General features: G+C 35.1%; 1 protein-coding gene across 1 annotated transcript; it reads right to left on the bottom strand.

Annotated features, from left to right (window-relative positions):
* Positions 1-353: 353 nt before the first annotated feature.
* On the bottom strand, positions 354-16,293 carry LOC128175477 (uncharacterized). The gene is made up of 15 exons (XM_052841106.1): positions 16,213-16,293; positions 14,572-15,231; positions 14,344-14,411; positions 13,763-13,833; positions 11,894-13,313; positions 11,496-11,590; positions 10,797-10,864; positions 10,307-10,389; positions 9,880-9,946; positions 9,184-9,319; positions 5,778-5,943; positions 3,911-3,974; positions 3,648-3,776; positions 3,200-3,307; positions 354-1,874 (listed from the first exon to the last, which is right to left on the bottom strand). Exons 1-15 carry the CDS (start codon positions 16,285-16,287, stop codon positions 1,644-1,646), a joined length of 3,441 nt encoding a protein of 1,146 aa, XP_052697066.1. The 5' UTR covers positions 16,288-16,293; the 3' UTR covers positions 354-1,643.
* Positions 16,294-17,466: the final 1,173 nt, after the last annotated feature.

The following is a 17,466-nucleotide window of genomic DNA, read 5'->3' as shown; positions in this document are numbered from 1 at the left end:
TGTGATATATTGTTCACAGGATATTGTCGCAAGATGCCGGGTTCTTTCTATGTGTTACAAGATTTTGTGAAAATGGTGTCGCCTCTTATTTGCATTAGTCACTCTTTGAAAGTGAAAATTAAGTTTCTACTTGCAAACTATACCAGACATAATTTCTGTGTATTACATGCTATACTAGACATGCATGTAATTTCTGTGAATCGAATTTTTTATGATGTGAAAGAAAAAATCTATGATAATTTGAATCATTGCAAAAATAACTGACAGTATCATTGTACAATCAACTTGTGAACACCGAGTGAAGTGAAGCGCCATCTACTGACCAGTTGTAGTGAAAAACAAGAAGATATATATTGTTTATTTCCTTTATTGCGGATTTATAAAATATGAAAAAAAAAACACAGGTTAAAATTTGAGAATGTAAAATCACAATTGGGAAATCATCATTTAGGAATATATTACAAATTTGTACATATTACAAATTAAGTTTACATAATTTGTGGCAAATTGTTTTTTTTGCACTTCTATTCTTTGAATAAATGTGGATATAATGCTTAATTCACCCTAGAGTTCATTACAAAACAACTCCTTTCTGACTTGTGTCCTATAATAAACACACTGTATATATCTGTTTAATGCCTTAAGCTTCTCGCACTCTTAAATTATCACAGACACACCACAACATTAATATGTAAATACACTCTTTTACACTTTTTTAAAAGGAACTGGGTACATTTCATCTGCCAAGTAATTGAGCAAAGCAAGTACATTTATCATGGCTTCTTTACAAGAATATAAATCGAAAGATCTCGCTTAAAGTTGAATATGGTGTCTTAACTTCTTTGAAAGAACTACCGGTATTGATTCAGTATGTACAACCAATATATCTTATCGTAGACTACCGTAGTATGTTTAACATCATTCTTTCGGAAACATAAGACACAATGATGGGAAAATGGTCATAATGACGGCAGGAATATTCAAACAAGCCAGAGATTTTAACATCCAAGATTAGTGACTCCTTAAAACATAACAATGGACAAACAAAGACTACAGGCGAATCTCACTGAAAATAATGATGAAGGGGAAAAGTTTCCTCATTTCACCAATTAAATATAATTACACATTGATCAAATGCTTATAAGGTCTGAAACTGAAATTCTAAGTAAAACAATTTGACTCAATGATTCAACCAGATTTACATAAGTGGCAAAAAATCGATTATTTTAAGTACATGAACACTCGTTCTAGTTACCAGCTTAAGCATTAAGTACAGGAGTTTAATCACTGAGCTGTATACATAAACAATAAAAATTCTAGTCAAAAAGTCATACTAGTCAAAAATCTGATTGAGGTGATTGAGAAGAAATTTTCCAACAGTCATCCTTTGTTGATAGTCTATATTTTTTGGACTTCCATCCAGTTAAGGGTTTTTTTTTTATCCAAAGGTTTTGAAGTCTAATGAGGTAATGAGACTGCTGAGGTGAGAGGTCAGAAGATGACATTTTGGATTCCACCAAGGTGAGAGGTCAGAAGATGACATTTTGGAGTCCACTGAGGTGAGAGGTCAGAAGATGACATTATGGAGTCCACTGAGGTGAGAGGTCAGAAGATGACATTTTGGATTCCACCAAGGTGAGAGGTCAGAAGATGACATTTTGGAGTCCACTGAGGTGAGAGATGAGGTCCATTCTGTGGCGGAGGTTTTCCTCATACCTCTGCCTGTCTTCCGGGGAAATCCTCGAGGCGCTCTCAAGTAGAGACTCGTGAACCTCAGCCTTTTCGCGCTTCGTCATGAACACACCCTTCTCAAACTGTTCCCACGCCTTCTTACGAGAGTACTTCTTCATCTTTATCAAGGCGTACACAATACCCTAAAGTCAATAAAATAGCAATTGTACAATCTTGTGAATCAATAAATCATAAACATTGTATAACATTTGTAAAACTTCTTTGTATGAATACTGTTGATTCCAAATTAAACATGAGGAATTAATATTCATGTTAAAGTAGTCCGAGTATCGCACTACGTCATAATACGGATTTTACAATATTGGTTCGACTTTTACAAAGCGTTTTTGATACCCGGTATTGATTTTGCTCTACATCGATGTTGTAAACAATGGCAATAATAAGCAATTAGAATGGTAATATATGTATTCTATGAGAGATAGAAATGATTAATGTTGAGAAACTCGATTCTGTTAAAGTAAAATGAAAAACAAAGTGTCTGATTAACCAGGATCTCAGGTATGCTTATATCTTCTTTGTTTTGACCCCCCCCCCCCCCCCCCCCCCCCCCCCCCCCCCCCCCCCCGAATTTTTCTTTTACTAAAACTGGTTTAAATTTAGAGACAGAAGCTATTTCGAATTTAATAAATCGTCAATTAATTAACGTTTAAATGATATCTAACATTGTTGACAAATCTAGGCAGAAAACTGTAGCAAAATGTGATTTTTATGGATTTTTTCGTCAGGGTCTACTTGGTTTAGAGCTTATAGCGTGAAAAGTAATCCGTCAACATATAATTTATTTTACCAAATCTTTTTTCTAAGATGTCAATCTATAGAATAAACACCATGAATTTAAGTTTGAGTCCATAAAATAGTAAAAAAATTACCAAACGCGATACTAGCATTGCATTTTTTGTATTCTATTTTGATACATCAGGTCCATAAAGCGTACTTACTTACAAAAATTTGCGCAAAATTTTTGATGAGATATGGCTTAAATAAATATTTATACTCTATTTTGTAAATTCAGTTCTTATTTTCCCAAAATTGGTAATTATTTTTAGGAAAAACGGACGCCTGGCAAATTTCATAATTTTCAATAATTTTCGCAAGGGGGTACACCCGTCTGAGAGGTGATAACAAACAAACTAGAATGTAAACATACATATTTTCCTTTGTATATGTATTGCTAGAATGTATATTTATCATTTAAAGCTAAGCTTTTAATGATTGAGCCCATTTAGTGCCGAGTATAGGACTACCTTAAATCACAGAAGTATATCCTGTCAATTTTAAAATCTAGCTTTCATTTTTCTGAAGATTGTAAACTAAATTTCTAAATTCTTGCAGTTTGATGCAAAATGATTAAATTGTGAAATTATGTACTCACGTAAAAAAATAAGGAATCTACAGTATTTGACTTGGTTAAAAATTCACATTTATTGGTCTATAGTATGAGACATACCTCAGGGACCCAGACGTCCAGTACATAGTTCACATCTGGGAGTTCTTTGGGAGACGGCTTCGTCTCTTGTTTGTACCAGTTCACCATGGTAAATAAAACATCCTCCTGCTGCAAAAAAACCCACACAGTTGAGTGCACAACATTATAACTTTATTTTCTGCTTCTGCTAATTTTTTGATTTTGTTTTCAAAATAAGTTTGAATTATTTCCAGTTGGTTTGCATTATCAGCTTATTGGGTTCAGCACTTTTTGTTGCAATTCTATGTACATGTATGTACATTGAGATTAGATATTAATTTGTAACCAGGTCTAGAGAAGTGCATTGCCGACTTTGGTACGCTTGTTGACCATCATATTATTCCAACATTGACCTAGTTTACATCAGCGATGGGTCCAAACTCATGAGCTTATAACAACATAGTCAAAGAGAGTACAACTCTACACTTACTTGGCTTTCATCAGCGATGGGTCCAAATCCTGGATTCTTCAGCGCGTCCCTTGCCTTGGACAGACCAAACTTGTAAGTGGTATGTTTCTCACTCTTCTTCTTTTCTCTCAGAATATCCAAAAGATAATCCTGTAAACACAACCCAATGCAATAAATTACTCAGTGATAGTACCGGTATATGAAGTTACAAAACAATCTTCATTTGATTTCATTTGAAGCAATTTATACATACATGTAGATCTTTGTTGAATTAAAATACACACCTTGACTTCATTGGTCTTCAAAAACTCCACTAACGGTTCATTCCTTTCTTTAATCTTCTCATACCTAAATATTAGAGATACCGCTATATTAAAGTTGCAATGATACATGTTCATTGCACAAATCTTTGGGTAACATTCTGTACACAGCCAATTACGCATCACATAAAATTGATGTGATGGGAGCATTTACACAAATCTCAACATGAAATTCACTCAATTAAGTTTTGGTTGAAATTTTCTCAAATGAATTTCTGGAGTTGGTAATTTTAGGAAACACCAGCTAATTTCAACTGTATAAAATTCTAAATAGTTTTAAGCTGAAGTTTACATTACCCTGTAAATTTCTTAAAAGTCAAATTCATGTGAGTGTTGTATTCATGATAATTTCAGTTATGAATTTAATACAAAATTTGTGTGATAATTGAAATTCAAGTGAGGCACAGTGGCCTTCATACATTAGCTTAAATTTATTTCAAGCATTTTTATCAAAACAAATGGAAAATTTCCATTGATAAATAACAAAACAACTAGAGGTACTGTGAGCAAGCTCACAATTGATACCCCCCGCTAAGAAAAAATCATAACTCATGTTTTTTTTCTATTATAGAAATATTGGATGAATCTATTTCATCGTCCATTTTGTATAAATAACAACTGCTCTATTTTTTAAAACTGTTAATGCTTATATGAGTACACAAACCAATTTGTATTCTTTAAATTCCATTTTAGTTCAAGTTAACTGTTAATGCATGAGGACATTTGCATCCTTATGTTTACAAACATGACTGGAATCAAACGAAATTCCACATGTCAAGCAGCCACTTAATATAAACATTTTGAATTGTTGGTATACTGAGCCTGATTTTTTTTAAACAATGACCTTGAACTTCCTCAATTGACCTTTGGTCAAGGTCATGACACACTCTCAGGTTATAAGCATTCTAGATGTGAATTAAGAACTTCCAATACTTGTCCATTAGAAAGATATGGACTGGACACAAGTTTTACACTTTTCTGCAAGTGACCTAGGCCTTGCCCAAATGACCTTGGGTGAAGGTCATGACGAACCCTTAGCTCATAAGCAATCTTTGTGTGAACTGAGAACTTCCAATGTTTCTCCATAAGAAAGATATGGACCAGACAAGAACTTTGCATTTTTTTCTGCCATTGACCTTGACCTTGTCAAAATGACCTTGGGTCAAGGTCATGACACACCCTTATGTCATAAGCAATCTTTGTGTGAAGTAAGAACTTCCAATGTTTCTCCATTAAAAAGATATAGACCTGACACGAATTTTGCACTTTTTCTGACAGTGACCTTGACCTTGCCCGAATGACCTTGGGTTAAGGTCCTGACACACCCTTAAGTCATAAGCAATCTTAGTGTGAAGTAAAATCTTCCAATGTTTCTCCATAAGAAAGATATGGACCGGACATGAATTTTGCACTTTTTCTGTTGGTGACCCTGACCTTGTCCAAATGACCTTGGTTCAAGGTCATGACACACCCTTAAGTCATAAGCAATCTTTGTGTGAAGTAAGAACTTCTAATGTTTCTCCATAAGAAAGATATGGACCGGACACGAATTTTGCACTTTTTCTGTTGGTGACCTTGACCTTGCCTGAATGACCTTGGTTCAAGGTCATGACACACCCTTAGGTCATAAGCAATCTTTGTGTGAAGTAAGAACTTCTAATGTTTCTCCATAAGAAAGATATGGACCGGACACGAATCGAACAGACAAACGGACGGACGGACGGACGGACAAGGTGATTCCTATATACCCCCCCAAACTTCGTTTGCAGGGGGTATAATAATACATGTAATATAATACACTTTTCAACCAATACCAAACTCTGTTGAGTACCTTTTGGCAATCTCTGGGTCTGACTTTGGTTCCTCCACCCCCACACACACAAGACTGTCTTCCTGGCTGCCCTCGCTGGCCTCTGACGGCAGAGGGGAGGGGGGCAGGGCCTCCTGGTCAGTGACCGGTGAGGAGAGAGGGGAACTCTCACCCAGCTCCGGAAAGTCTGTCAAAACAAAGCAGTGCAATCTGGTTAGCTGTAGAGGTATATTCGCGTAACTGTCAGAGTGTCAGCAAGATTATAATCATACAGGTAAAAAAAATGTAAGCAAGAAAATTTATCAAACAAAGAGTGCATATAAAATATTTTGTCAACAGAAAAGTTGATGCATCACTGCTTCAATACATTTCTTTAAGACTGTTGTTTGACAGGTATCTATGTCAAAAGCAAAGATTACTATCTATAATGAGTCAATTTTGGGTTTATTTGACAATTCATCCTTAATATTCCTTTCAAATGTTAGCTATCAGAAATACAACAATCATAAAACATTGTAGAATGTTTGTGCATTGTCCTGACCTCCCGGACATTAAATAAAAAATTGTAGAATGTTTGTGCATTGTCCTGACCTCCCAGACATTAAATAAAACATTGTACAATGTTTGTGTATTGTCCTGACCTCCCAGACATTAAATAAAACATTGTACAATGTTTGTGTGTTGTCCTGACCTCCCAGACAATAAATAAAACATTGTACAATGTTTGTGTATTGTCCTGACCTCCCAGACATTAAATAAAACATTGCGGAATGTTTGTGCATTGTCCTGACCTCCCAGACATTAAATAAAACATTGTGCAATGTTTGTGCATTGTCCTGACCTCCCATACATTAAATAAAACATTGCAGAATGTTTGTGCATTGTCCTGACCTCCCAGACATTAAATAAAACATTGAGGAATGTTTGTGCATTGTCCTGACCTCCCAGACATTAAATAAAACATTGTGGAATGTTTGTGTATTGTCCTGACCCCCCAGACATTAAATAAAACATTGTACAATGTTTGTGTATTGTCCTGACATTTGTACATTGTCCTGACCTCCCAGACATTAAATAAAACATTGTACAATGTTTGTGCATTGTCCTGACCTCCCAGACATTCAAAAAAACATTGAGAAATGTTTGTGCATTGTCCTGACCTCCCAGACATTAAATAAAACATTGTACAATGTTTGTGTGTTGTCCCGACCTCCAAGACAATGAATAAAACATTGTACAATGTTTGTGTATTGTCCTGACCCCCCAGACATTAAATAAAACATTGTACAATGTTTGTACATTGTCCTGACCTCCCAGACATCAAATAAAACATTGTATAATGTTTGTGTATTGTCCTGACCCCCAGACATTAAATAAAACATTGTGGAATGTTTGTGCATTGTCCTGACCTCCCAGACATTAAATAAACATTGTACAATGTTTGTGCATTGTCCTGACCTCCCAGACATTAAATAAAACATTGTACAATGTTTGTGTGTTGTCCTGACCTCCCAGACATTAAATAAACATTGTACAATGTTTGTGCATTGTCCTGACCTCCCAGACATTAAATAAAACATTGTACAATGTTTGTGTGTTGTCCTGACCTCCCAGACATTAAATAAAACATTTTACAATGTTTGTGTATTGTCCTGACCTCCCAGACATTCAATAAAACACTGCAGTATGTTTGTGCATTGTTCTGACCTCCCAGACATTAAATAAAACATTGTAGAATGTTTGTACATTGTCCTGACCTCCCGGACATTAAATAAAACATTGCAGAATGTTTGTGCATTGTCCTGACCCCCCAGACATTAAATAAAACATTGTACAATGTTTGTGCATTGTCCTGACCTCCCAGACATTAAATAAAACATTGTACAATGTTTGTGTATTGTCCTGACCTCCCAGACAATAAATAAAACATTGTACAATGTTTGTGTATTGTCCTGACCCCCCCCCCCAGACATTAAATAAAACATTGTAGAATGTTTGTGCATTGTCCTGACCTCCCAGACATTAAATAAAACATTGCAGAATGTTTGTGCATTGTCCTGACCTCCAAGACATTAAATAAAACATTGTACAATGTTTATGTGTTGTCCCGACCTCCCAGACAATAAATAAAACATTGTACAATGTTTGTGTATTGTCCTGACCCCCCAGACATTAAATAAAACATTGTACAATGTTTGTGTATTGTCCTGACCTCCCAGACATTAAATAAAACATTGAGGAATGTTTGTGCATTGTCCTGACCTCCCAGACATTAAATAAAACATTGAGGAATGTTTGTGCATTGTCCTGACCTCCCAGACATTAAATAAAACATTGTGGAATGTTTGTGTATTGTCCTGACCCCCCGGACATTAAATAAAACATTGTACAATGTTTGTGTATTGTCCTGACCCCCCGGACATTAAATAAAACATTGTACAATGTTTGTGTATTGTCCTGACCTCCCAGACAATAAATAAAACATTGTGGAATGTTTGTGCATTGTCCTGACCTCCCAGACATTAAATAAAACATTGTGGAATGTTTGTGTATTGTCCTGACCCCCCAGACATTAAATAAAACATTGTACAATGTTTGTGTATTGTCCTGACCTCCCAGACAATAAATAAAACATTGTGGAATGTTTGTGTATTGTCCTGACCCCCCAGACATTAAATAAAACATTGTACAATGTTTGTGTATTGTCCTGACCCCCCAGACAATAAATAAAACATTGTGGAATGTTTGTGCATTGTCCTGACCCCCCAGACATTAAATAAAACACTGTACAATGTTTGTGTATTGTCCTGACCTCCCAGACAATAAATAAAACATTGTGGAATGTTTGTGTATTGTCCTGACCCCCCAGACATTAAATAAAACATTGTACAATGTTTGTGTATTGTCCTGACCCCCCAGACATTAAATAAAACATTGTACAATGTTTGTGTATTGTCCTGACCCCCCAGACATTAAATAAAACATTGTACAATGTTTGTGTATTGTCCTGACCTCCCAGACAATAAATAAAACATTGTGGAATGTTTGTGCATTGTCCTGACCTCCCATACATTAAATAAAACATTGTACAATAAAACATTGTACAATGTTTGTGTATTGTCCTGACCCCCCAGACATTAAATAAAACATTGTACAATGTTTATGTGATGTCCTGACCTCCCATACATTAAATAAAACATGGTACAATGTTTGTGTATTGTCCTGACCTCCCAGACATTAAATAAAACATTGTAGAATGTTTGTACATTGTCCTGACCTCCCAGACATTAAATAAAACATTGTACAATGTTTGTGTATTGTCCTGACCTCCCAGACATTAGATAAAACATTGTAGAATGTTTGTACATTGTCCTGACCTCCCAGACATTAAATAAAACATTGTGGAATGTTTGTGCATTGTCCTGACCTCCCAGACATTCCATGAACTCAACGTCCTCCTTTTTGAGGGTCCCCAGGATTTTCCGCGTCATGTAGCTGTGGATCAGGTCCACCGCCTTTGTGAACCTCTGGCGCCCCTCCCCCTCAAGGCTGTAGCCCTGCTCCTGGAAAAAAAAATCATCAGTTTTCAAATCACCATCCATAAATTAATATATAGAAATTATATCTCCCCTCTCAAGACTGTACCTCTGCTTCTTGAGATGAAACTATTGATATTCATATAGAGGTCTCATTTGATTGTTTACTAATACCTGTACATGTACAAACAATATCCCTCAATAACCCCCCCCCCCCCCCCAAAACACTTCTCATAATCTTTTTTCAACGAAATATTTACACTTGCAATATCTGCCCTTTCCTTCAGAACATAGCCTTTCTCGTAGATTTGAAACCAATGGTACAAAAATTCTGATATATATGTATGAATACACACTGCGATAAGCACTACTTGCTTACCCCTGTACTTATACAAAATGGTATGGTGAAAAATCTTCCGTCTTTTCACTGACCTTAATGCAAACATTTCTCAGGGTATTGTCTTGATACTAGTTTCATGTTTAATGTAAAAATATCAATAAAAAATGTTTATGATGAAAAGCTGTACTGCCATTAAGTAAGCACCGACCAAGGAACATTGTACAATGTAGATGTGTGTAGAACTCACCATGAAGATGTCCGATTCCTTGGAGTTGTATGGCAGGATTGACCTAGGGTTGTAATTCATGGTGAACCTAAAACAAATGGTTTTTATCATAAAATAAATTGCAGTCTCAAGAATTTTTGGTGACTCAATTTTCTTGTTTTTCATGGGTTTTCTTGTACATGGAGTATTAACTGTAAAATCTTATTCAGGAAATTACATGTTTTCAGGTATGTCCTGATAAATATGTAAAAATGCTGACATTGAAAATTGGCTCTAACAAATTTAAATGAATCTACAGTACAACTAACAAGATATTAAACAGATGGTAAATTAGTTGTCAAAAATTGTACTGTTTCTTAAAAGTAATATAGATCTGTCATTCATTTATTACAAGTTTTACATTTCTGATTTGATTTATAATGGTGATATTTTCTACTTGGTTCAGTACTTTTTGGGGATGTATCTGTGAGGTTCAACAACCAACAGGGACACTTTCAGAATCCTCTTCTTTTTCCTGTGCAGTCTTTTGACCTGCAGCAAAAAATGACCAAGTATTAAAAAGAACATTTGCAACATCACCATGATTGTAAGAAATGTAGTAGAGACATGCTCTGTTAATCAGGGACACAGTTAAGCGACCAGTCCCAGATCCGTTGTGGTGTATTGTCAGTAAATTGATCCCATCCATTTATTCTTTAGCAAAGCAACAAAAGACATATACCACCCTTTTTTACTGTTCTAAGATCGCCTCTAGGAGACTGGGGAACTTACAATGGCAGGCCAGTAAAGGAACAATAAAGGATTGTGACACAAATACTTACAATGGAACACAAGTAAATGAAAAATCAAGTTTTAAGTACTTCACAATGAGTTCAGTGTACTCACAATGGTGGGCCAGTAAATAAAAACTAACTGTTTCTAAAGCCTTGAGTACTTACAATGGCGGGCCAGACAGGACAGCCCTTCCACTTCAGCCAAACAATGTCCTTCTCCTGTATTACAGCTGCTGTAAAATATCAAATAGGTTTACAGCTGCTGTAAAATGTCAAATAGGTTTACAGCTGCTGTAAAATGTCAAATAGGTTTACAGCTGCTATAAAATTTCAAATATGTTTACAGCTGCTGTAAAATGTCAAATATGTTTACAGCTGCTGTAAAATGTCAAATATGTTTACAGCTGCTGTAAAATGTCAAATAAGTTTACAGCTGCTGTAAAATATCAAATAGGTTTACAGCTCTGTAAAATGTCAAATAGGTTTACAGCTGCTGTAAAATGTCAAATATGTTTACAGCTGCTGTAAAATGTCAAATATGTTTACAGCTGCTGTAAAATGTCAAATAGGTTCATACATAAACAATGTCCTTCTCCTGTATTACAGCTGCTGTAAAATGTCAAATAAATTGTAATAACGACCATAAAACAAAGACTTGTTCAGAATGAGAATTTTGTGCAAAGATGAGGCTCTCACAAACCTCATGATAATTCTCGCATAAAAATATCATATAAAAGTTGGTTTTTAGTGTCCTTTTCTGAGAAATATGCAGAGTGAATATTTTGGATTGACATTTAATTCTGACACAGAGTATCGATTGACATTTAATTTTATCAAGGAGTGACCTTTGACCTTTGTGGTTACCTTGTCTGGAGGGGGTCAAGACATCAGGCAGATCTTCATCGTCGGAATCACTCCCATAGCAGTCATCCACGTCAAGATTTGGGTCAAAGCCTTCCCTACAAAAAACCAACAAAGTGTTTGAAAACCAAACAATATAGCCCTTTCTTTATGATGAATAACATGCACACAATATCAGTTAGTATCCTGTTATAATTCAGTAGGTTCAATACGTCCAATGTTTTTACCAACTCCCAGCCAGATTACATTATAACAACTAGAATTCTTAAAAAATTCCCGTAAATCTAATTCTCTCTCAGATAATTTCTTGATCTTTCACCCCCTCCACATCCCAATAAAATGGGGAGGGTTACATTTTTGCATCTAGAATTGATTACACATTCCATTAAGTATGATGGTACCTGCCGATTTCTTCCCTGGCACAGCCATTGAGTTGATTGGTTTCAGCATCACAATTTGACTGAACAGCTTCTGAGTTGATAAAAGAGCGTGTAGGGGTGGGCAGATACAAAGAGTCTTCTAGAACACTTACAGCATTTCTTCCATGATTTGAAATCCCCTCAGAATCCACATGACCTCCGTATGGTATTGGAGAACTAGCCTCGGTGTACACAGAGTCAACATTATCATTTAATTCTTTGTCATCAATGTGGTCATCCTCCTCTGGAGTGCTGTTTTTCTTGTGCCTGTTTTTCTTCTTGTTTTTCATTTTCTTCGATGGTTTTTGAGGACGTCCTTTCCTGCGTATACTACGATTACATAAGGACGGTAATGAGTCTTGATCCTTTGCCTTTGATTCACTGGACTTCTTTCTCTTAAACTTGACTAGTGGTTTGGGGTCACAGTCCATAGTCTCTGACTTGCGTAGACGAGTTTTCTCTGAGACACAAGATCTCTGCTGTAGATTACAGTTAGTCTGTTCACTGAGACACATACCCAAGTCTACGTTCTCTCTGTAGGGTATAGGAGAGCTTGACTCGGATACATCGTCTCTGTAGGGTATGGGAGAGCTCGACTCGGATACGTCGTCTCTGTAGGGTATGGGAGAGCTAGACTCGGAGTATCCGGTATCCGTCCCTCCGTACAGTTCCTCTGTCCTTTCCTCCTCAATCTCCTTCATGGTCTCCATTTTCTCTTGATGCTTCTTCTTGGTTCTTGACATATTGTTGGGAAGTTTACGGCTCTTTGTTTTCCCAACATTTCTCTGTCCTTGCCGAGAATAATTTCTTTCCTTGGCTAATTGAGTTTTCCTTGACACAGCTTTCGTAATCCTTTGTTGTTTGTCTTTTGTTTTAACACTTTTTACATTTGGTACTCCGTTACCACTGCTTTTACACAATGGTGGCCGTCCTCTTCCTCTTCGCTTGGTCGACTGAATTGACTGGTCCTCTGTCGCTGGAAGATTTGACTGGTTCACTTTTGTGTCACTCGTATCCTGAACTTTCCTTTTCTTGCTACTGATGGCACCTTTGTTACTGTTTTGTCGTTTTCTTTTGACGGCTGTCAGTGACACTTTCTTAAATTTCTGATTTTCACTTAAAGATGTAGAACTCTGGTTGTCACACAAGCTCCTCTCTGGGCCACTACTATCAACTGAAGAGTTCTGTGAAGATTTTAGCACCTCGCCAGAGATATCTGTGCAACCCTTCCCATCACTGGAGGATTGTACTGAAGAGTCCATTACAGATTTGTAAAGTCCATTTGAGCCCTTTCCATCACAAGGCGATTGTTCTACTTTTGCCCCATCTGATATATCACCAACAGCCAATTTATATGCTTCACTGAATAAAGCTGCTCTGTCTTTTGATTTATTTTGCATGCCTGAAAAATTATTAGAGTGAACTTATGTGTGTAGAATAGAAATCAATATATCAACTGTTTTAAAAATAAAAAACAAAAGACAAGAAAATATTGTTTATTTTTTAAATAAATTCAAGGATGATAACAGACCATAAAAGTTTCTCTTTTGAAAGATTATTGATCAATTTTTCATTTTCTTTCAAAGAAAACCAATATGTCACTATAAGTACATAAAAGACACTTCTGAATCATTAAAAAAAATATCTACTAAAATGAAAAAGATATAGTCAGAAAGATATTAAATTTTTGGTTAAAATTTAAATCCTTATTTGTTAAATTTTTGGTTAAATCTGTAGATAAAATCTTCAAAAACCAAGTAATTTTTAGAAAAAAAATATTAGAAAACGTGTCTTAAATGGAGATGAAATTGCAAGTTTTTAACAAATTCTTCAAGTTTTAAAATAACCTACCTTTTTTGATGAAGGTTTCCTTCTCTGGACACTCAAACATTTTGATTTTCTTGGAATCTTTAATAAACTCTCTACCAAAAGAAAGAATGTATAAATAATTATTAATATGAAACAGGAAATGTAACAGGAGACCGAGAGCATAGCCAGGAAACCCTTGTAACTCTCTCCCCCACTGTAAAAACACTACCTACACTCTAACAGACTATTGTGAAATTGTTTCCTGAAACACCTCAAACATTTCTTTTTTTTGTATCCAATAGAATTCTTATAACATGTATACACCTCTCATACAGGAATATTTTTGGCCTCAATCATACAATGTTTTTTGCAGAGTGAATTTTAAACACAGTCTTTCAAAATATTAAAGTAAATCTTCATGTTCAACGAGTATTCTGTCAGTGAGAGAATTTAAATTTACAATTTATTTTTTTTATTGCAAGTGAAAAAAAGCTATCTTAATCACTTAATATGCAAATTGTTTGCCATGACAATGCTTTGGGTAATATCAGGAACTATGTTGTTTGGAGTTTAACCTAAAAAGTACCTGTAGAAAAGAAATAGATGACAAAGGAACAACTTACATGGCATTTTCATTGAAAAATTCCACTCTGATGAAATGTTTATTTCCTGTCTCTTGCACTCCATCCACCTAATGAAGAATATTTCATTATTATAAATCACTTTCTCAAAAAAGTAACTTTTAATTAAGAATTCATATTATCTTTTCCATGAACAGAATAACTATGACTTAACATTGCAATACAGATTGAGATTGAGAATGACTTCACCTGATTACAAGGTAGGCTTACCTTTGCTGGCCACCAAGGTGTGTTCATCAACTTGACCCACACCAAGTCTCCACAGGTAAACTGTGACAAGGGGCTCTCATTCTGTTGATGATGTGGTGGGTGAATGATGGATGAATCATTCCCTGACTCCTCCGGTTGTTTTACAACAGGTGAGATACTTCCCCTCAACTTATTTGATTGCTGGAGCTCAGGTGAAATATCTCCTGATGACTCTGACATTTGTTGGTTTACAGACAAACTACGTTTCTCGTCCGATTTATTGCAATTATGTCCCCCCTCTGATTTCACACAATGTTGAGACCCCTCAATATGTGTATTTTCTGTAAAGTGTTGGTGATGTGAAGGGTTATGAGGTTCCTCAGACTCGACACCTGACTCAAGTCCAGGTACGAACGAGTTTTCATCACTCTCTGTTACACTACACACCTGGCCAGGCTGAACAACACCCTCCACAGATTCAGATTTACATGAACTTTGGCTGTCTATTGTGGCATCTTGTGCTGACAAACTGAGCTCGTTTTCAACATTACTGGAGGGATGAGTATTACCAGTTTCTAAGTTTACAGGAAGATTAATTGCAGGAGAGGGATTCAGGTCCCCATTACCTGTCTCGTCATCGTCTTTGGTTTTTAACTGGTCTAAACACAACATGTTCAGAATCTGAAAAAAAAAAACAAAGTTGGTGTAATATTGCGACTCTTACTTGGATAAAGAATATATGGGATGATAATAATAGAGAGCAGAGTGAGACATGAATAACAGAGATTGGCACAACTGATCGAAATATCCCGGTCCCTATTGTAAAGTATTCTTAGTTTAAATCAGTATATCTTTCTAATAAACAAATACGTCGAAATATAAACAGCCAAATCCTATTACCAAAACATTCAAAATATTATATTTTCATGAGTTTATGACTTATAAACAATATTAAAAGAGGAATTTTAGGTAGCAGCTGGCTACCCATCGACCATGATTTTGCCGATGTTTTATAGCTGGCCTATAAATTTTCTTTAATCTTATTTTTCAATTTTTTGTTTAAAAAACATCTAAATCCTATGCACATCTTTCATAAAAACAATATACTTTTGATTAAATATCAACATATCAATTTACTAATATGTAGTTCTCAAAGTAAGGTTGGTCTCGTAACTTTTTTAAACAACAAAACGCACTAATGGCAGAGTTTCCTATCTCTATTATTAAAGTCTCTGTAGAGAGTAAAAAGCATTAATGGAAGGAAATATGTGAGAAACAGGGGCACGCCTTGGTTTGAATCCTGGTCTGCCCCTATCCCAGAGGTAAAACAGCTTACCAAAGAGACTATAAATAGTGTTAACGTAAGCTGGATCACAATTATGAAATGATCTGACATTTAATCAGCCATATAAAAAGAAAATTAGCTTGTTTAATATACCATATTATTTTCTAAATACAATTTGCATAGATTTGGGTATAAAAATTTTCTAAAGTTACACATGCATGTAAAAACAAAATGATAGTTGCTTCGTGCAGTTCCAAAATATCGCGTGATCTGATATGCAGTCTGTGTTTATCTCAAGCTGTTACTTTCATAATGCATAGCTGCATCTGCATCGTCCATATATAAAACTTGCCGCCCGTATGAAATGCACTACTCACGAGAAGGCCTTGTGTGAGGAAATTCCAAGAATTAACTTCAAAGTGTTTACATGTTTTTGCTGAGCGTCGAATCATCGACGCATGCGCAGTCGAAAGTGAAAGTAAATTTTAAATTATTGATAATTCGACCCATTTTAATTCGAGCAATTTTATTAAAGTATAATATCACGCTTTTTTTGTCTATGATAAACTGGGTTTTGTCCAAGTCAAAAATATTAACAAATGAACTCAAGAAATGTTGCGATTTATAGGTACTGCAATTAAGCACACGAGTTTAAGATATAAAAACTATTATAAAATTATGTAATGGATACAAATACAAATACAAATACAAATATTTTATTGGCACAAACACAATTACAATAATTGGCAAAGGCCCAATGAATATATAAGAACATCATTGTATGTTTACAATAGTTGCATGTACAGTATATATATTTTTACTGATCTATATAGATCAGTTTAACATTTCCTTAGACTAATTGACATCTGTGTTCAAAGCAGTCATTAATGAATTTAACAGTAATATTTAAAATAGTATGTATTTCACTATTTAAACATACATGTAAAATGTATCTTTCTTTGTCCAAGTTATTGGCAATATTTATTTTACTTATCTTATAAAAATTACTAAAATAGCTGTTCCTTAGATGAGAATAGGCTTTACATTGAAAAAGAAAATGAGTTTCATCTTCAATTGCACCAGTTTTACAAGCATTACAATATCTTTCATTCCTAATTGTGGCATTATATCTACCACTTTCTATTGCAAGTTTATGTGCACTTAATCTTATTCTACTAATAGAGGATCTCTCAGATCTTTTCCTGTGTATATCAACATAAGGACTTCTTTTTCTCATATATAATTTTTGAAAAAATGAAAGTTTTACTGAACTAAAATTTTTTGATGATTGCTCTTGGATACATTGGTCAATGATTCTTTGCTTTATGTTTGGTAAAAAGTGTTGGATTGTGCTTTTATAATTACTAATGTTTGAGAATCCCAAATTGTCTAGGATGCCATAAATTTTCTTAGTCCAGGAATTGGAATTGATCGTTCCCTGATATAATTTAAATGCCAAAGAATTAGATGTTATCAAGTGATTATAATGGATGTGTGATCGTACTGACGAAAGCCCATTTTCGAAGGTAAAAAAAAATCGCTAATAAACGCGAAATTTTTGCAAATAAACGCGTTACTTTCGCGATATAACGCCCAACATTTGCGAATAAAAGCGTTACTTACGCAATATA

The sequence above is a fragment of the Crassostrea angulata genome, chromosome 3 (genome assembly GCF_025612915.1).
Source record: "Crassostrea angulata isolate pt1a10 chromosome 3, ASM2561291v2, whole genome shotgun sequence".
Classification (NCBI taxonomy): Eukaryota; Metazoa; Mollusca; class Bivalvia; order Ostreida; family Ostreidae; genus Magallana; species Magallana angulata.
Note: the sequence above shows the minus strand (reverse complement) of the source record. Positions and strands in the feature narration are given on the sequence as shown.